Here is a 21,411-nt window from a genome sequence, read left to right as displayed (position 1 = left end):
CAGTCCTTCTCTAGGATTTTCCTCTGAACACTGAAGAGAAATAAAGCGAACGTGTTAAACAATTATCTTCATCACTCTCCACATAGCCATTCTCATTATCTTTGTCTCGCAATTCCATTCCTATCTCTTCTTCTTTTTCCAATGTATCTGAAAATGGTCTTGTCACCTCTCTTTACATCCCGTCTGGCTATTGAGAGGAATGTGCAGGGTAGCGAGTGCTACACTATGGTGTTATACTCGCTAAATTATTATTGAAGCTGCAGTGGTTGATGGGGCATGAGTGCTTTACAAAAGGGACCTTTTGTTACTTAGGCAGATACATACTGGATTTGTTCCAGGGAGCACCACCAACTTATACCAGTAAGGCCATTGGCAGAATTCAGTTTTTTCTACCTCTGCCGGCTGGTAGGAAGGAATAACACCCACTTGTGCAGAACACTGTAGCTGATGACCAAAGGAAAGAAAGTATTAGGTAAGACACAATTTCTCTTTTCTCTAGAGCCTTCAGTCATCAGGTTACTAAGTCTTCTTTCAAGCCTGTTAATTAGGTCATGAGACCTCATCCTAGTTCTATTCAGTTGATTGGGGGGAGGGGAACCATTTGAGTCACTGGTCTCTTGAGCTGAAGTAACTGACTTGGAAGGCTTAAATTTTTGATAGCAGTCCCTTCAGTTATAGTGTCAGTGACTTATTTAGCTTACCTGAGATTCCATCAACATATGGTGGTGCTTTGTACATCCTAAATATCTGCTTAAGGGTAATGTCTAATTTTGATCTAAATCGGTCAGTCGTCGTAGCAACATTTTTCCATATGGTTGAGGCAGCCTTCCATACTTTGAATTGCAAAAGAGCTAGCACCTTCTATCTGTGAAAGTATGAAACTTCATAATATTTGGAAAAAAGAAAGACCTTTAGATTTTACAAATAGAGCATAGGAAGGTACATTTCTCAATACTGTAGGATGCCATTCCAAATTTTAGCAGCTTGAAATATGAGTCCTTCAAAATATACTTAAAGCAAATATGCTTATTGGATAACTCTAAGGTTGAAAATATGATTGACTTCTTGTAGCTGAATAGGAAATAATGTGTGTAAGATAATATGGATATAAACTCTATAAGATTTTATAAATACAAGCAATTTTAAACTCTGTGGTATAACCCTATCAAACTTAACCAGATCCAAAAATCAATTTAGCCACTGTTTTCTGTAACAAAATCTATTTTGTAATCGGAAATTTCTATAGATAATGAAATACAATAATCAAGTTGAAGGTAAAAAAAGAGCCTGAACTAAAACTCTAATATGCTGCGGATTGAATAATCGTATAGAGCGTAATTGACGCAATAAAATAAAATCCCTGTTAACTAAACAGTTTACTTGAGTATCCAAGTACTCCTAATACCTTGATTGATGATTCTATAAAGAGTAATACAAATGACAGTAGACTCATAAGTAGCAACCCCCTTCTACTATGGAGGAGGGCCCGACATGCTGTTCTAGAGTTCAGTTGACAAATTCACTTTACTATATTGTTGGGATGATGGGCTTTCAACTGTCTTGTTCTTTTGGGCCCATTTTTATTTTGGTGTTTTTATTTATTTATGTAATTATTTATTGATTGATTGCTGAAGAGAACTTTGAAACATATTTTTCCCCCAGTTGCCAATTATTCTCTATTGAACACAACCTTCAGTTAGGGAGTCCTAATTGTGTAGTGGATGAACTGCTCTCTGAAGACCATAGTTAAACAACCTCACAACCCACTTTCACATGTGGGTGTTTTCCCACTCTTAGCATGAGAAGTCCACCAATGCTCATTGAAGACTCTAATATGTTCTACATTGCCAAATACCAGTCTACAGAGAACACCTTTTACTGATCTGAATTCTCCTATTTGCCCTCCACTTGCTGTTGAAATATCTTAATTGTAAACATGATTAAAACTTCTGAAGCAGTTATTAGTATACCAGATTGAACTATCACATAGCTGCAAGGTAAGTTTGTGTTCAGTTTATATTAATTTACTATTGGTTGAGTATTTCTCTCTGTCTCTCTCTGCCACATTGAAAGAATGTTAATACATGTTTTATTTGATTTAAAATCACATCTTTACCCTTAGTATATTTTCTGCTTTTAGTCATATATGTGCTTGGAAACACCCTTGTTTTGTTTTGAACAGGTCTTTCAAATATGATGTCAGATGGGGAGTTTTTAAGAACGAGTTGCGGGTCTCCTAACTACGCAGCACCAGAAGTCATTTCGGGAAGGTAGTGTTTTGTAAGCAGTATTCATAACAAGGTATCTTCAACTGGGAACCTTGTACACTTTCCTAAAGTACATTTCGTTTGTTGGTTTCTGTGCTGTTAACAAACAGTATATCTTTTCCAAACACCTTCTTTCTAGGCTGTATGCAGTCCAGAAGTTGATATCTGGAGTAGTGGTGTGATACTGTATGCTTTACTGTGTGGCACCTTCCAGGTGATGATGATCATGTGCCAACCCTTTTTAAGAAGATATGTGATGGTATCTTTTATACTCCTCAGTACTAATCCTTCTGTAATTAGCCTACTAAACACATGCTGCTGGTGGATCCTATGAAGAGAGCTACTATTAAAGACATTAGGTAAAAAGTACAAGAATTTAGACTTGAAAATATTGAGCAAGTGTGACAATGCAGTTTGTATTCAATATATTTCTTCTTAAGGGTACCATTCAATCATGTTAGTTTTTCAGTACCCTTTCCAAGCAGTGAATGTTTTTATCCCACACAGGGAGTGGAGGCTATGAATTGGGTACACCAGGGTTAAATCCCTCTTCTCCTACTGTCACTGTTTGTGACCTTAGGCAGGTTGCTTCACCCGCCATTTCCTCAGGTACAACTTAGATTATATGCCCATTTGAGTAGAGAAGTACTTGTGTACTGAGTGTAACTTGCCTTGAGCTTGGATTGGAAAACATGAGTAGTAAATCAGTAAAATCCCAAATCTGGTAGGCTATGAGTAAAGATGGTGCAAATTGTAATAAAAATAGAATATAAATGGGGAGGTTGGGCAAATTGGGGGGAGAGGCTCAATGTTTCATAGTAACATAGTAGATGATGGCAGAAAAGACCTGCACGGTCCATCCAGTCTGCCCAACAAGATAACTCATATGTGCTACTTTTTGTGTATACCCTACTTTGATTTCTACCGGTCTTCTTCAGGCACAGACCGTATAAGTCTGCCCAGCATTATCCCCGCCTCACAACCACCGGCTCTGCCACCCAATCTCGGCTAAGCTCCTGAGGATCCATTCCTTCTGAACAGGATTCCTTTATGTTTATCCTACGCATGTTTGAATTCCATTACCGTTTTCATTTCCCACCACCTCCCGCGGGAGGGCATTCCAAGCATCCACTACCCCGTGAAGAAATACTTCCTGACATTTTTCTTGAGTCTGCCCCCTTCAATTTCATTCATGTCCTCTCGTTCTACCGCCTTCCCCTCTCCGGAAAAGGTTCGTTTGCGGATTAATACCTTTCAAATATTTGAACGTCTGTATCATATCACCCCAGTTTCACCTTTCCTCCAGGGTATACATGTTCAGGTCAACAAGTCCTCTCCTCATACGTCTTGTAACGCAAATCACCATTCCATTCTTGTAGCTTTTCTTTGCACCTCTTCAATTCTTTTTACATCCTTGGCAAGATACGGCCTCCAAAACTGAACACAATCCTGCAGGTGGGGCCTCACCAACGACTTATACAGGGCATCAACACCCCCTTCTGCTGGTCACACCTCTCTCTATACAGCCTAACAACCTTCTAGCTACGGCCACCGCCTTCTCACACTGTTTCGTCGCCTTCAAATCCTCAGATACTATCACCCCAAGATCCCTCTCCCCGTCCGTACCTATCAGATTCTTGCTGCCTAACACATATGTCTCCCTTGGATTTCTACTCCCTAAATGCATCACTTTGCATTTATTTGCATTGAATTTTAATTGCCAAACGTCAGACCATTCTTCTAGCTTCCGCAGATCCTTTTTCATGTTTTCCACTCCCTCTGGGGTGTCCACTCTGTTGCAAATCTTGGTGTCATCCGCAAAAAGGCAAACTTTACCTTGTAACCCTTTGGCAATGTCACTCACAAATATATTGAATAGAATCGGCCCCAGCACTGATCCCTGAGCACTCCACTACTCACCTTTCCCTCCTCCGAGCGAACTCCATTTACCAGCACCCTCTGGCGTCTGCCCGTTAACCAATTCCTAATCCAGTTCACCACTTCGGGTCCGATCTTTAGCTTGTCTAATTTATTCAAGAGCCTCCTGTGGGGAACCGTGTCAAAAACTTTGCTGAAATCTAAGTAGATTACGTCCATAGCACGTCCTTGATTTAATTCTCCTGTCACCCAAGAATTCAATGATTCGTTGGCACGATTTCCCTTGGTGAAACCATGTTGTCTCGGATCTTGCAACTTATTTGCTTACCGGCCTGTAGTTTCCGGCTTCTTCTCTATCACCACTTTTGTGAAGTGGGACCACCTCCGCTCTTCTCCAATCCCACGGAACCTGTCTCGTCTCCAAGGATTTATTAAACAAATCTTTAAGAGGCCCTCTCTGAGCTCCCTCAATATCCTGGGGTGGATCCTGTCCGGTCCCACTGCTTTGTCCACCTTTAGATTTTTAAGTTGTTCATACACACTCTCTTCCGTGAACAGTGCTATATCCACTCCATTCTCGCATGTACTTTTGCCAGTCCATCGCGGTCCTGCTTTCAGTACAGATATTTGTTTATTCAGCTTCCCAGACTCTGAGCCCAGCTGCCTCAGTAAAATTTAGCAACTCGCAAACAGCAAGCAATGCAGATTGCATGCAGATGAGCTGTATGGATCCCACTTTTGTGTGCATCATTTGCTGTTTGCGAGTCCGAGCTGTCAAATGCATTTGACAGCTCTGATGTACTGGGACCCCCCCCCCCCCCCCCCCCCCCCCCCCCCCTTGAAGCTGTTTTTTGTTTTGTTTTTTTTTGTTTTTTATTTCCCTGGTGGTCTAGTGAACCGGACCCCTCTCCCCCCCTCCCCCAGCATGTGCACACACACCCGACCCCACCCGCACCCTTCCCAGTACCTTTACATGATGGAGCTAGGAGGGCAGGGGCAACAGCTCCTGCCTCAGGCCCACTCGGAACAAAATAGCAACACCCAGTCCCTTCCCAGTGCATCTTGGGATGCCCTGGGCAGGGCTAAACATATAAGGAGTTTTTTTTCCTTATATGGTGCTTAGCCCTGCCCAGTACATCCCAGAATACACTGGGCAGGGTCTGGGAGCTGCCATTTTGTTCCAGGCAGGAGGGAGGAGCTGTTGCTCCTGCCTTCATCTTGTAAAGGTACAGGGAGGGATATGTGTGGGTTCGGGACCAGGAGGGGGTGTGCAAGCGTGGGGGGAAGGGGTCCTTTCTGTTCACTGGACCACCAGGGGAAAAAAGATTCGGTGGGTTGCGGGGAGAGGAGGTCGTGGGATGGGGGGAGGATTGTCGGGTCCATTGGACCACTAGGGGAATTTTAAAAAATTTCTGGTGGGGGGGATACCAGGAGGTGAGAGGTAGGAAGCACAAGAAAGCATCCTTTGCAGCTTGCCTGCTTGTGCTTCCCTCCTCTCCGACAGCTCCAGAACAGCCGTAAAATTTTCTCATTGAATTAAGGCTGCTCTGGAGCTGTGCATACTATTAGAATACTAATGAGCTCATTAGAATACATTTGCATAGGGTTTTGGTGGCTGCTAGTGGCACACGTAAGAACTACGGAAAACCCCTTTGTGCATTACTAGCTACATAATCACTTGCTTTAGACTGGCTAGACCCAGTGTAAAGCAAATGTGAATAGCACAGTAAGCTTTGTGCATCTGGTCCTAACAGGACCAAGGATGAAAGACAAAAAATAAGTAGGGTAAGAAAGGAGAAAGGGAAGGGAAATGGCACTTGATATACTGCCTTTCTGTGGTTTTTACAACTACATTCAAAGCAGTTTGCATAGTATATACAGGTGCTTAATTGTATCTGGGGCAATGGAGGGTTAAGTGACTTGCCAAGTTTCCAAGGATCAAAGTCTGCTGCACTAACCACTAAGCTACTTCTCCACACTTCCTTACACATATTCAAGCTTGTATGGCTGACAGCGGAGTATTCCATTAGCTATAGTACTGTGAATAGACACAAGTGAACAGTTGGTCCTTTCTGTTATGTCTATTAACAGTAAATATTCAAGTTACAAACTTCATAGTATGAGGAAAAGTTAAAGCAGCTAGGGTTCTTCAGTTTGGAGAAGAGACTGCTGAGGAGGAGATACGATAGAGGTCTATAAAATAATGAGTGGAGTGGAATGGAATGTGTGGAATTGAATTGCTTGTTTACTCTTTCCAAGAATATTAGGACTAGGGGGCACACAATGAAGCTATTAAGTAGTACATTTCTTACTCAATGTGTAATTAAACTTTGTTGCCTAAAGCAGTTAGCTTAGCAGGGTTTAAAAAGATTTGGATAACTTCCTACAAGAAAAGTCTATAAGCCATTATTACGATGGAAATCCACTGCTTATTTCTAGGATAAGCAACATAAAATCTATTTTACAGTTTTGGGATCTTGCCAGGTACTTGTGACCTGGATTGCCACTGTTGGAAGCAGGACACTGGACTTAATGGACCTTCAGTCTGTCCCAGTATGGCAATATTTATGTTCTTCTAGTAAATGTTCATATTGCTGCTGTCCTGAAAATCAAATCTGTTTTACTGTGAGAGCATTTGATTACTCCTGGCAGTTATAAGTGGAGCTAATTTTATATGGTAAGAAGGAAATAGTGCATTTCTGTCGGTATCAGATATGAGGGAATCCAGATATTGTGGCTTCTATAGTGAAAGATGTTCAGTTTTATCACTATACATCAAAGCCATGTAGCAATTGATTGAAGATAAGTTTATAATTATCGTTTAGATTAATAAAATTTTTAAAGTAGCTTTGTTTTAACCTGGTGTGTGTATATTTGGTTTTATGTAGGGAGCACGAATGGTTTAAACAGGACCTTCCAAAATATCTTTTTCCTGAGGATCCAGCATATAGTACAAACATGATAGATGATGAAGCCTTAAAGGAAGTGTGTGAGAAGTTTGAATGTGCAGAAGAAGAAGTTCTAAGCTCCCTATACAGTCGAAATCACCAGGACCCTTTAGTTGTTGCTTATCACCTTATTATTGATAATCGAAGAATAATGAATGAAGCCAAAGACTTTTACTTGGCTACAAGCCCACCAGATTCCTTTATAGATGATCCTCATGTGTCTCGCCCCCATCCTGAGAGAGTGCCATTCTTAGTAGCTGAAGCACCACGACAGCGCCATACACTTGATGAGCTGAATCCACAAAAATCAAAACACCAACAAGGTGTAAGAAGGGCCAAGTGGCATTTGGGAATTAGGAGTCAGAGCCGACCAAATGATATCATGGCTGAAGTGTGCAGAGCTATGAAACAACTGGATTATGAGTGGAAGGTAAGAACGAGCATCACACTGAATTTATTTTGCATTCATAAAGTGTAAACATTTATGTAGTGTTTCATCTGTAGTCTGTAGGCAGCCCTCCACATGCGATGCACCTCTAAACACATCAAATTGGCACCCTGATTCTTTGCTTGGTGCTGCAAAATGCATAAAGGTGGCTAATCAATCCCAATAAATAATAATCTTGGATACACCAAATAGCCGGAGGCTCAGTCTCTATTGTAGTAATTTTATTGGAAGAGGCTTTTTTATGTTTTACTGCCACCCCTCATCTTTCAGCTGCTGACTCCTCTGACTGACTTGCATACACACCCCTTTTGTTCCTCTTCAGTGCCCTTTGAAGACTGGTGTTTCTGACTCCATTACTTTGCTCCACTGCCAAGTGTATCACCATCCCCTTACACTGCTACTGTAGCCCAAGTGGACAGTGTAGCTATAGGCATTTTTTTTCAGGCAGGGGCACCTGTGGTTGTCTATCTAGTCCTCTGAACCTCTGCCTAGATGTATCCTCATCCTGCTTTTTGGCATCCCTCTTCCTTGCTGGCAGAAGGAGAGAGTTCATCAGTTTCTTTTGGTGTCAAAGTTCAATACATTGGGAGTAGAGGGCATTACACAATTCAAACCACAAAACTGATGATTGGAGGGAGTGAAGTCTCCAGGGAGGGGAAGAGGCTGAGAACTAGATGATGAAAAGCAAACACAAGCACTAGAGACCAATAACACCGGGCTAACACCCACATTTGCTTGCGTCCCAGGATCGGAGCCGGCGAGCATCTGTAACAACACGCTTGTCGGTTCTAAACGCTAATAGCATGCAAATGCATGCTAAACAAGGACATTAGTATTCCTCCCCAGTGCTCAGCAGAGCTGGCATTAGGGTTTACAGAGCATTGGGAAGGGATGGGGATCCTTGTCCAGCATGCATCTGCATGCTAGCAGGCCCCTTATCCCCCTCAACAGAAGACCTCGACCCTGATGAGCACCCCCCGCACTTTACTACTGTGATCAGAGGTAGTAACATGCCTAAATTTGAATGCTTTTAGCTCTGATCATAGGGGAGTTATAGCCCTTCACTGTTCCTGCGCTATTTTTAGGGCTGATCGTCTGGGTATGAGTGCCTGACTTGTTTTTTTTTCCTCATTCAGCTGGCTTTTAGCAGTGGAGTTTTTTGTGTTGCAGTAGTCAGGTCGCTGAATACATACTAATATCCTAATTTATACCTTGGATGTAAAACTTTATGCACATGTGATAGATTTTTCTCACGTATTTTGACTCATTTATGGAATCAGTTTTCATTACATATTCATAAATTCTAGGATTTATTTTGTTTTTCAGCACAGCTTAAAGCATGGCACTTTATCCAGGACTGTGGTCCAGAATGAATTGATATTATTGCTGAGGACTTTTAAAAAATTAATTGTATTGTTACTAGCTGTGTATTATGGAATATGTGTAAACTATTATATGTTATGTGTATTTATCCTTGGCCTAAAACAGTCATCATGAACATGGTGTGCAAGTTTTTATTAAAAGAAATCAGTACCTACCAAATGTAGCATCACAGGTTTTGAAGTGAAACGTTTAACACATGGTGTGCATTTTATAGTCTTTTAAATCATAATGACATTATATATAAAATTCTATTAATTTATTAGTAACACATTATTTGCCTTTAACTGTGCTAAAAATATGCATTTAAGTAATAATGGAATGCCAGACATGCAGATGCATGCAAAACAGCTGATTGTACAAGGTGAATAATTGCATGGAACACTGCAAGCTAAATTATTTATGGAACAATAACAGTAGTTTGAGCTGGCATTTTCTTTCCTCTCCAGGAACACTGGGCCACTAACGTAAAGCCTGATACTCCCAGGGAGCCTCTTAAAGGTGCCGGTGCTGGGCAACTTGCATCTTCTCCCAATCCAGTAGCCAAGCTGACTTCCTCCCCCCCCCCCGGCTCTTTGTAGGGATTTTTCCTGATGTCTAGGGATTTTTTCCGGGGGAGGGGGAGGAGCAAGAGTGATCCGTGGTCAATATCTTGTCCCTATCAATGCCCTGGCACAAAGTGGCAATTCCCTTGGCAGTAGTCTCAAAGTACTGTTGTCAGGAGGATTTTAGCATTATTTTGAACCTGGCTGCCAGTGGGGCAAGAGTGATGTTTTTGCTCCTGCCCTTCCAGTAGTAACCAGGGAATGCCTGGTAGATGGAGAAGGAAGGTATCTTTCTGGCCACAGCAACACAAAATATGACTCTGTGAGTGAGTAAGCTATGGCTAGTGATTTCAATGGTAAATTGGGCTGCTTAGTATCTATTAGGGGTAGTTACTAAACCCCCCCACCCCCAAAAAAAAAAAAAAAAAAAAACCTCTTCCTACGAGGGTAAGGGCACATGAGATATATATATATATAGATATAGATATATATATATATAGACAGACAGAGGTCTGTGCCCTGAAGAGGACAGGTACAAATCAAGGTAGGGTATACACAAAAAGTAGCACATATGAGTTTATCTTGTTGGGCAGACTGGATGGACCGTGCAGGTCTTTTTCTGCCGTCTACTATGTTACTATGATAGAGATATAATGGTGACTTGTGTACTCAGTGAAGGTATAACATCAGCTTAGATGAATTTCTTCAAAAAGATGATAAATACATCCTAATAAATAAAATAACTTGCTCTTGTTTGCTGTGTTTAGGTCGTAAATCCATACTACTTGCGGGTCCGAAGAAAGAACCCAGTAACGAGTATGCACACCAAAATGAGCTTACAGTTGTACCAGGTGGATAGCAGGACCTACCTTCTTGATTTTCGCAGCATTGATGGTATGGAATGGATGAACATAAACTATAAGATGAAGTTCTATGTGTTTCAGTCATTATTTGCAAATGCCTGATTTAGTGCCAATAGCATATGAATGCAGCTAGACAGTTTACCATTTAAAAACAATGAAAAAGAAGCAATGAAGTACAATTAGCATTAGAAAAGCTGAGTTCAAAGCGGGAGGGGGGGGGTGAAAGAGGGAACAATTACAAACGAGAGAGAGAAAAAGGGCAGGTAAAAGGGGGAGTAGGAAAAGGGAACCACAGCACCCATCTGAAGGGAGAGCATAAATTGCCATTTTAAAAATGTTTCTTACATTTTTGATAGGAAGGTTTACTATGGAGGTAAGGGGAAGGAAATTCCCAGGGTATGGTCCTAAATACTGAAAAGCAGTGTCTTGTGTATGTCCCTCCTGCTACCCATATTTGACAACTAGTAATGAAGCCTGTAAAGAGCGAAGAGTACACAAGGGAGTACAAGGAAAAAACAGCTGAATGACGTAAGAAGTAGCCTGTGGTCGCTGGCCCTTGAAAACAAGTACCAAAATGTTATATTTGAGTCTGCAGTAAGCAGAGAGGTAACTTGGTCCATGCACTGCAATTGTGAAGTAATTTAATAGTGGTGGATTGGATGAGTTGAAGTTTTGTAAGTGGACTGACAGGCAGACCATTGTAAAGGGAAATAAATAATCAAGTGTTGAGATGATGATAGAGAATAAGAATTTTGATTAGTATGAATAGGAAGGAAAGCTTTAACTGCATAAATATGATGCAATGCAAAGAAGCAGGCACATGAGAGAGTTGATTTGTAACGGAAAAACTTTAATTTAGAGTCAACAATTATACACAGGACACAAACTGTTTCCTGGAAAGGGAGAATGGAGTTTTGAATTACATGAGGAAGAGGAGGAGAAAGTTAATGGATTCAGGAAGTGAAGCATTAAGGAATAGACAGTTGGGAAATATGCAGTTAGAAACAGACTATAAACAGCAATCAAAAGGAGAGATACTGGTTGAAGAGGATGGAAATGAAAATTTTAGTTATCTGTATAACAAAATAGACTTTCACCATGGGATTGAATAACAAATAGAAAGAAGGCCAGAAAGGCATTGAAAGAGTATGAGTGAGAATTGAACCCTGGGATAGAGAATGAAATAAAGCAGTAGGTATGGGCGCTAAGGGCCTCATATTTCTGACTGCCACTGGTGTTAAACCTGGAAATTCAATGCTAGGCCATGTCTTGTCTGAAGGTAAGGAATTTCTCAAATCTTATTAGTATACCCATAAATCAAGGATCACTTAACAAGTGCTTTTCTTCTGAATATTTACATCAGATTACTAAATGTTTGTGCTTTATGAACAAACCACACATTCATAAAATACCTTATAACAGACTATAAGCTTGATGTATTCTGTCTAGTTGAAAGCTGGCTTTCTGAAGCCTACCATGCCTACTTACCACAATCCTCCTAACCTGGATACATTTTCCATTCTACTGTGCATCAAAGTAAAAAGGACAGAGGTTTAGCCATCATATTTTCCAAAAACCTTTCAGTCCCCATTAGAGACTCCTTCTTTCAAAGTTTGATTGAAACTCTTCCTTTTCACTTACTTGACTCCTCCTGTATTGACTTTTTACTTTTCTACTTAACCACCATCAATAGCTATTATTTCTTCCTCACCATTACAAGAAACCATTACACAGTATTACCTATGCTCATAATACACAATTTTCCTTTGGGATTTTAATATCCATCTTGGATGATCCCTCAGCAGAAGGGATTGTTTTTTATTTTATTTATTTAAAGTAAGCCACACATGAGTATCAGAGAACATAGCAAGAGTACATAGTCTTTAAATGTTTACTATACAATAACAAACTTTTGCTCCCATACCCCCCCCCCCCCCCCCAGCTCAACAGAAGTCAGAAGAGGCTGTAATCATGGGTCAATAAGCTTAAACTTAAAAAGATGAAATATAAATTAAGGAGCTTGAACAAGAGCCCCTGCGTTTTGTAAATATTCCATATATTGTGAGGGGATGGAAGACATTTATACTTATATGCTGTAAATTGGGTCACCAGACAATAATAATCCACTTTTTTAAAGCCAGTTTCCAGTGGCGGGACAGCAGATTGTTTCCAAAGCTGTGCCAACACAGTCTTAGCCGCTGTAAAGATATGTATCACCAAGGAGTGTGTACTCCCCATGAGATATCAACAATCTTATGATGTAGTAAACAGCAGTCAACATACAATGGATAGGTGACGGGGAGGAAGGTATTGAGCTCTTGTAATAAAGCCATCCAAAAGGCTTGTACTACCAAACATGTCCACCAAAGGTGAAGGAAAGAGCCTCCGCCCACTGCTATCCCTGGGATCTCCCTCTCTGCTCTCAAAGTTCGTAACAAGGGGTCTATAGATATCACAAAAAGTAGGGGAGATAGGGGACACTCCTGCCTCGTGCCTCTCTTTATATTAAATACTGGTGTCTTAACGCCATTCACTAGTATGGAAGCTTCCGGATTTTATATAATGTTAGTATGGCTTGGTAGAACCACCCCTGGAACCCCATATATTTAAGTGTGGTGAATAGGTATGTCCAATCTACTTTATCGAATGCTTTTTCGGCATCCAAACTGTAGAGGCATGCCGAGATCTCTTTCTGTTGACTAGTTGCCATTGCCAGGAGTAATCGCCTAACATTCTTTACTGTTTGTCGATTCCTGACAAATCCCACTTGATCCTCTCCGATCACCCTTGGAAGTACTGCAGCTAACCTATTAGCAGTTTGGCCAGTATTTTTATGTCTACATTTAGTAGTGATATTGGTCTATATGACGCTGCTTGATCTTCGGGGCGTCCTGGCTTGGGGATAAGGGTGATTAGTGCTGTATTTGCATATTGTGGAAAGATGCCTTCTTTAATTACTCGTTCATAATAGTCATGTATGGGACCCAGGGATGTGAGTAGCAGTAATTTATAGAACTCCCCCGTAAATCCATCTGGGCCAGGCGCTGAGCCTAGGGGTAAGGACTTAATGACCTCTTGAATCTCTTTCCCTTTTAGGGGGCTAGCTAGGTCTTCACTTTCTCGCTCTGTAAGTTTGGGAACCCCTACCTGTGTTAGATATTGCTCAATTTCTACTGGGTCTGGTTTGCTCGGGCTATCGTACATGCGCTGGAAATAACTTCTAAAAATTTTTGCTATGTCTTCACTGTGATTACATAATTTCCCTTTTTCATCTCTAACTACTGTTATGGGTTTGCGCGTCCCCCCGGACTTAACCAACCTCATTATCATCGACCCTGCCTTATTTCCAAACCTTTGTAATTTAAATTTTTGGTAGGCCATAGATCTGCACACCCGCTCGTGTATTAGGGAATTCAACGTCACTTGTATTGTATGTAGCTGTTCCTTAGTCATCGGGTTTGGCCTCTGTATGTATCTGCAAGATTGCTATGGAGTTTTTCTTGTTCCTAGTGTGAATGTACGCTATCACCTCTCCACGTATCACAGCCTTAGCTGCTGACCAGAATAATGTTGGGTGTCCCATATGCTGTTTATTATTATGTTTAAAGTGTTTTTAAAGTTTGTTTTTTAAAGTGAAGCACGTCCATAAAGGACGTTCTTGGCATGCGCAGAGCAACCAGCATAACGCTTGGCTGCTCTGCGCATGATCCACCGGCCGACTGTTTACCGATGGAATAGAGAATGCAAGTGAGCTACACGAGCAGCTCATTTGCATTCCTATTCCTTGATGCATGCCTTCCCTTACCGATTCGCTAAGGGAATCGGTAAGGGAAGGGCTCTAACGATTTTTTTTAGTGCATTTGGGCCTAACACTGCTAAAAACACAAGACACAAAGAAAGAAAATGGAGGAAAGTTCATTCATTGATCTTTCTACATACAAAAACTAGCTCATCCATACTAACACAGTGTCATGTTGCTAGAGGTCTGTGGTCCTGGAGTTTCAGAAAAACACTTTTTTCCAAAGTCAAAGCCACACAGCAATCCACACCAGGTCTTCTTCTTCCCAGCAGGTCTCGGTCCAAAACAGCCAATTTCAAAACAAAAAAAACTCCTTTATCTCAGGTAATGAATATGAAAAATTATAGTGGCCAAACAATGTTTCTTAAGGAGGGCAGAGTAAGCCCCCAGGCAAGTCCTTTATTTCCTCCCATTTCTTAAGCCAGAAGCAAAAGTTCATCAAGGAGTTTAGGTTTTATTTTGTTTGGATCAGTTCATGGCTATCTTAAGCAACAAGTCCCAAGGACTCCTAATGTCTTTTATACTTGTCCTGGCTAGATGTTCCTAATTCTTTTATTCTGCAGTTTCAGTTCTTCCTCAAGGTAGGACAGAAAAGAGAGATTAAAGCTTCTCTGTGTCACACAGATCTTTCTTGCAATAGCATCCCCCCCCCCCCCCCCCCCCCCCAAAAAAAAAGGAGTCCTTTCTCAGCAGAAACTCCGGGTCACAACCCAACACAGTTGTGCCCGCAGCCTACCACCCACTTGTTAGGACTTTACAATTCTTGTCACTTGGCAGCCATGCACTTGGCTGGTTGTTAAATAGTGGCAAATGAAATTCAAGAGTCACAGTTTAAGCTGAAACTCACTCTGCTGTAACTGCCATTGGCTACTCAGAACAGAGCTCACATTCCTTCACAACTTCATGCTTTTCTCCGCTGCTTAGAGGTAATGCTTCCAGGTTGCCGTTCTGCTACCTGTCTGAAGACTTTTTCTTAGGAGCATTTAGGTGCCCCTCCCCCTTCCAGCCTCTCTTTCTTTCTAGTACTTATTGCTTGGTCACCCAGGGAGACTGATGGCTAGATGCATCAACCAAACGTTAAAAAATCTAAATCGTAAAAGTGCTTAACGAATTTGAAACAACGAGGAATGCACAAAAAAAAACAGCTCAGAAATGTTCGGTGCGGTATTGAAAAGTACAATGTATCAAGCGTACGTTATCCCCGTCCTTAATTTGCTCCTTAAGCATGCGCAGAGCAGCCAAAAAAGTATTAAACCTACGTAGGTTGCTTACGTCAGACTGGGGCTTGCGAGGGAGGGATCCCGACCTGCAAGCCTTTTAGCTGTCTGATCTAGCAGAAGAGTGCAGTTGAAGATAACTCTAAAAAGAACAACCGACCCTAGTAAATCCCCTTTTGAAACAAAAGACCTCTTTGCAGTTTGTTTACAGTACTGGGAAAATTGGCTTTAGGGTGTTAATTTTCAAAGCTGTTGAAGCTATAGAAATTCTAAGTAGAAGTAGTAGTAGAAGTAGAAGGGGAGAGACAGGATTTTTAAGCTGCAGGGAGAAGCAGTATATTTTGTTTTGTAATGATGCAGGGGAAAGCGGAGAGCCACGTGTTTGTATCTCACTTTTCTTTTTAAACATGCTGGCTTGGATTTTTATGGTGCAGGGGACCTTAACGACAGGTCTGAGCACACGTAAAATTTCTGACAGTAAATGATTCGTTGCAATCATTGGTATGGTTAGTGCATTCCGAATTGTCCACATTTCAATGGTAGTTTCTCCTTTGCATTCCGTTTTTGTTAGCTGCTTGCTTCGTAGGAAAAAGGCCTTTAATGCATGCAACGGTTAGGAATTTCCTTCCTTAAAGGGTTGTTAGAGGGTCGTTAAGGTTTAGTGCATCTAGCCCCGAGTCTCGTTTGAACCCTTTCAGAAGACTGACAGCTATGCTCTCAGGGATTCCTGGAATGCTGCAGATGAATCCTTTCCCTGGAACAGGTCAGATCTTCCGATCTACCTTGGGTATTAGTCTGTGGGGCAAACTAGTGCACACTCTACTGGGAACAGGCACTGTACTCTGAGAGTTACCCCTCTGGTTATTACAACAGACTGTTTTAAAAAAACAAACATAAAAGCCTGTTATACAATGGAGGAACCAAATTTAGAAATTCTGCAGTCATACAATTAAAAGAAAATTTCTGTGCACTGTGTGTGGGGAAGCTTTGGCAGGTCTGTGGCAGGAGTGAGTGTCTAGCAGTACTCTCTTTTTCCCTCCAACCCAATCATCCTGTCCTGAATTGCTTTTTGCAAAGAACCCATCTAGTGCCCCTTCAACCCAACCCGGACACTCCGGTAATCTAGTGGTCCCCTCTGACTGTCCCTTTGAGCCCCCCCCCCCATCCCCAGTATTAAACATCTTTGCTAGTCTAGTGGCACCCCTCCCTTTGTCCCCCTAACTCATCCCTGCCTCCTAACATTAAACATCCATGGTAGTTTGGTTCCCCCCCCCCCCCCACTAGACCCCCGGTCCCTGATTAAATAAAAATAAATCCCTGGAATTTAGCGGCACCCCCTCCCCCAACCCTTCCCCAGCTTTTAGTATAGGTGAGTAGACATCAGAGAACCTTTATTTCATATCTCGGCAGAGACTTTGTGTTCCTGTCTCACAGCCAGGTCATGGAATAAATCCCTTCTTTGAAAAAGTAGAATGCCGTAGGGTAGATTATCTTACCTGAGCCTGGTACGTTGCATAAATTTTGCATAGTTTTATATATTTTTCTACTGCATTATTTTAATGACAAACATAGTGGTGGAATTGAGACTGTAGTTCAGAAATGCATAGTGAAACCGCAGCTAATTGGTATTTGAATGCTGATCCTCAATTTGTGTTGAAAATTGCTCAGCATTTTGTTTTGTATCTGGGAATGTGCACATGTAAAAATGCACAGTATTTTGGATTTTAATTTAACTATGCGCATCTTATGATTTGAAATTTTTCTTTTCAAGATGAAGTCACCGAAACAAAATCGGGAACTGCCACTCCTCTGAGGTCTGGCTCTATGGGCAATTATCGATCATGCCAGAAAAATGATTCAGATGTTGATCTTCAGGGGAAATCCTTAGAAGAATCGCTTGCTTCTTCAGCGACATCATCGCTGGACTCATCTACCACTGACTTGGTTGCAAGGCCAGGAAGTCATACTATAGAATTTTTTGAAATGTGTGCAAATCTAATTAAAATACTTGCACGATAAATATAACCAGTTAGCTTATTTCTGTCCAAAGCAATAAGCATGAAGAGAATCCTAACCAAATGCTTCCAGTCTTAATCAAGTAAAAAATTTAAGGCACTGGAATGACTAGCCCCATCAGATATGCAATTTGCACAAGGATTGAATTTTTATTTTAACAGACCTCTAACACAGTGAAGTATAATCATTGTTTAGTGTTCAGTAGGTATGGAATATACAATTACCTACAGTGTATGTATTTGGCTTTGTGTTCATGCTGCATACTGGGCTTCATAGAATTTTTTCACACATCACCACAGCAGTTGATTTTTTTGCAAGAGATACAATTAAATTGTCACTTGCTAGCCCAATAGCTTAGGGCTTGGTTTAGTCTCAGCTATACTGTCTGCAGCTATCTCTAGATGTATGGACTATGTACATTGACAGTGAGCTGTGCAACGTGAGGAGATATCTGTTCACCTCTGCGTATTCCCTTCTAAGCCATTTAATCATCTTGGTTTGGTTTCAAACAAAATGGTATATTCATTCATTAGCTGCTTTTGATACAGTTAGTTATACCAGGCCTAGATTTGAATTGGAGCAGTTTTTTTTAATGCTTTGGATAATGGAAGCGGTCTGTTCATTGTGTTTAAATGTCAATGTTATACTGAAATTATATATACTTTGTAATTAGTATTAATGCTTTTTTTTTTTAAATTTACACTTTACATCACAAGTGTTCAGTCTGTGTACACTGAAAATAAGTTTATTTTCCCTCAGATTTTAAACCAGAAGGCCCAAACCATTTATGGCATATCTTGACTGTAAAGGTATTTCAACAGAAATGTTGATTTATATGTAGATCTGGAACAGCCCAAAATGCAGTATTTATAGACTTGGATGATTTTTTTTTTTATCATAAAAATTTAAACATAAAAATACTATGACAAATAACATAATCAGTAGAAAACTGCTGTAATTGCAACACTGTACACTATTTTTTTTCCACTGAGATTTTTTTTTAATGCATTTTCGCTATTCCTTATATCTGTAAAGTGACCATTTCATTTACATAGGGCATAGTTATAATAACAGCTAGCTAATCTTGCTGCATAGGCGCATGCCTTTTCTTAAACTGTTCAGGTGCCATACCAGCAAACCTACTGTGCTTGAATTTCTGTGCGCTAAGGCTAGAAGAGGAGAGAAGCAACCGTGGCACACTGATAATAGATTGCAAGAGTTTGTTGTTGAGTGAAATGGTTATTTCTTTTTGTTGAGAAAAAGTGCAGGACCAAGTTTACTTGTACCAAATCTTCTCTTGAGCGTTTCAGTTTCATGCAGCCACACTTTTGGGAGACAAATTTTGTTGGCATTGTTTCAGAAGGTTGACACAACTTTTAAAATGCACACCAAACAAAATGTGTGAGCCCACATTAGTGAACTTTGTTGTTACGTTGGTGCCAGAAGCTAATACAAATGACATCTTACATATTTGATTTTTGTACAGTAATTGAGTTCATAATTTTCACAACTGTTCAGCCCTTAATCTAGTTTTAAGCCATTGCTGATCCACTGCATTATGCTCCGTTTCTGAAGTACCGTGAGCTGCTGAATGTCTAGTCGAGATTTGAGGTGGTGGGAACATTTGTTTTTTCTGTGAATTGATCCACTAGCCTTGTCTGAAAAGCAACTATGACTGTTTGTTCATATGCATTGACTGAGAACAACCCTTGGAAAAAAATACTGTTCTGCTCCCTTCTCCTTTCCCCCTTCCAAAAAAAAACAAAAAATCCATGCTGTAACACAAACGGTAGCAATGTTACAGCATGGGACCACGGGATTAAGTCCTACCTCTTCCCAAAAGTTTGGTGATTTGAAAAGGAAGAAGGGGCAGGGCTGCCATGGGAACTGTGAGCTCACATCAGTTTCTAACATGTACTTGTTAATAACTAGGGTTGTTCTGAATATTCATATTCGATTTGATTAAACCCTGAATAGTGCACGAATACATTATTCATATTCGGCTGAATAGTGATTTAAATCCGAATACAAATAATCCAGAGGTCTACTGTGCTAAATACTACTGAAATAACACTTGATCTCTGATTTCACGTTGCTTCTTTTCTTATTTGTTATGTTAAAGCTCAGTGTCCATTATTCGTATTTGGTATTTGTATTTGGCTGAATAATTTTCATTATTTGTATTTGGCCAAATATTAAAATATGCTATTCAGTACAGTTCCGTTAATAACCTTACTACTGACTCTGTTCAGCAGAGCAATGCCCCACACACAATTTTACTACTTCTGCTAATAATTTCTCAGTGCAGTGTTGTACAGACACATGAGAGAGACAGAGTTCCTGCTCCACAGAGCTTAAAATATAATCATGACAAGAGAGTCTAGGAGAATGTATTTATTATAGAGAAGTAATCAAGATGTAAAAGCAACCTTTAAAAGGTGAGTGTTTAGTCTGGATTTGAATACAGCCAGAGAGGGAACATGGTGCACTGACTTAGAAAGTCTGTTCTAGGAGAGTGGTACTGCAGAGTTGACAGAGTGGAGCTGGGAGTTAGCAGTAAAGAAGTGCTATTGTGGAAGGTTTGAGAAGCAATGTGTAGCTGCTTCAGTCCCTTGTCACTCATGAACCTTTGAAGGGCTGCACAAGAAGTAATATAAATTTGTTACTAATGCAATGGTTTGGAGTTAACTTAAGTTTGTCACAATTTGTCTGATCCATATACATTACAAAGTTTTTCATTTGTGTTTATTTTTTATTTTGGGTTTTTTTGTAATGATAGGTTTGAATTTCTCAGTTGTATATGTAAAATGCTGGTGACCGTATTGTTAATTGATGGGGGAAAAAAACAAGAGATTAAACCAATAGTACTTAAACATGTTTGTTCTTGAAAGTTTGTCCTCACATTTGAAATGGTAATTTATTGTGATTCCCTTTAGCTCTTCTCTCCTAACCTTCATTGGAAATTTGGAAGTATTCTTTCACAAATAAATACACAAATTTATTCAGTACTTACTGTTTTTTAGAATGTTATTTGTGTACATCAAAAGGTTTCATACACAGATCTTGTTTTTTTTTTCTTTTGACAAATTTAAGTTGTGTAGATCTAAATATTACTGAACATGGATTTTCCTTACTTTATGTATCTAAATATTAGTGGCGTTTTCATGCCGTGTACCATTCAGCAAGCATATATTGTACATTAATACAGTCCTAGCCTTTGATTTTAAGGCAGCATCCTTTCTTATTCTACAAATGGTTTACATATCCATCTACATTCTATGGAATGTTAGTGTCTAGTTTTCTTCTATTGTAATTGTTAATAACATTTTTAAACATGGAAATCATTTATCTCTAAGTGCAATGTATAGAAGTGGTAAAGGGAGAGAAAATGGAAATCATTCTTCAGTGCAATACTTCAGAAATATTTCTTGTAACAAACTGCATTTTTAATGTGTGTGTGTTTCAGTACAGATTTTCAAATAAAATGTCATGAATTGCAACTGATTTGCTACTATATTATTGACAATAAAAGAGATTATCCATTACCAAACATTTAAAAACATGGTTCAGCAGTCCTTTCTGGGTTGGCACAGTTGGACCAAGTTTTTGGTTATAGTGCTTATAATAGAATTTGATTGAGTTTCTAAATACAATTTATATAATCACAGAAATAGCGCAGTGCCATATGTCTGCCATTCTAAAGATTAATGATGCTCCCACACTGATTCAGAACTACAGCTTCAGAGCAGCTTTCTTCATACGTTTGTTTACATGGAGGTAGCCATATTAGAACTTTCCCTCAATTTATGATTCAGAGCTAAAAACACACTAGTATATCCTGTATTAACACTCAGGATCAGTAAGAATATGGAAATGTAAAGGATCTACACTGTATTCTGTACGTTTTTGAAAGCAAGCACCATTATATGCACTAGGCAGAAGTCTCTTCTAGTGTTAATAGATACTTAAATGTCTGGCTGAAAGATAAACTAATAACTAGGCTAGTATATTAAAGTTCACATTGGCTCAGAATAAGTAAACCACGTATAT

At 40.1% G+C, this 21,411-nt stretch overlaps 2 protein-coding genes across 2 annotated transcripts in view; both read left to right on the top strand.

The window, feature by feature from the left end:
• Positions 1–2,494, top strand: part of LOC115462959 (5'-AMP-activated protein kinase catalytic subunit alpha-1-like) — a 60,159-nt gene extending 57,665 nt beyond the window's left edge. The window contains 2 exon segments of the mRNA XM_030193080.1: positions 2,183–2,270; positions 2,407–2,494. Of these exon segments, the coding sequence (XP_030048940.1) occupies positions 2,183–2,270; positions 2,407–2,449 (131 nt within the window). The 3' untranslated portion in view covers positions 2,450–2,494.
• Positions 2,460–20,878, top strand: PRKAA1 (protein kinase AMP-activated catalytic subunit alpha 1). The gene is made up of 4 exons (XM_030193079.1): positions 2,460–2,626; positions 7,034–7,523; positions 10,234–10,360; positions 17,117–20,878. Exons 1-4 carry the CDS (start codon positions 2,580–2,582, stop codon positions 17,362–17,364), a joined length of 912 nt encoding a protein of 303 aa, XP_030048939.1. The 5' UTR covers positions 2,460–2,579; the 3' UTR covers positions 17,365–20,878.
• Positions 20,879–21,411: the final 533 nt, after the last annotated feature.

Source organism: Microcaecilia unicolor, chromosome 2, assembly GCF_901765095.1.
Source record: "Microcaecilia unicolor chromosome 2, aMicUni1.1, whole genome shotgun sequence".
Taxonomy (NCBI): domain Eukaryota; kingdom Metazoa; phylum Chordata; class Amphibia; order Gymnophiona; family Siphonopidae; genus Microcaecilia; species Microcaecilia unicolor.
The sequence above is the reverse complement of the archived record's forward strand: the minus strand, read 5'-3'. Positions and strand labels throughout refer to the sequence as shown.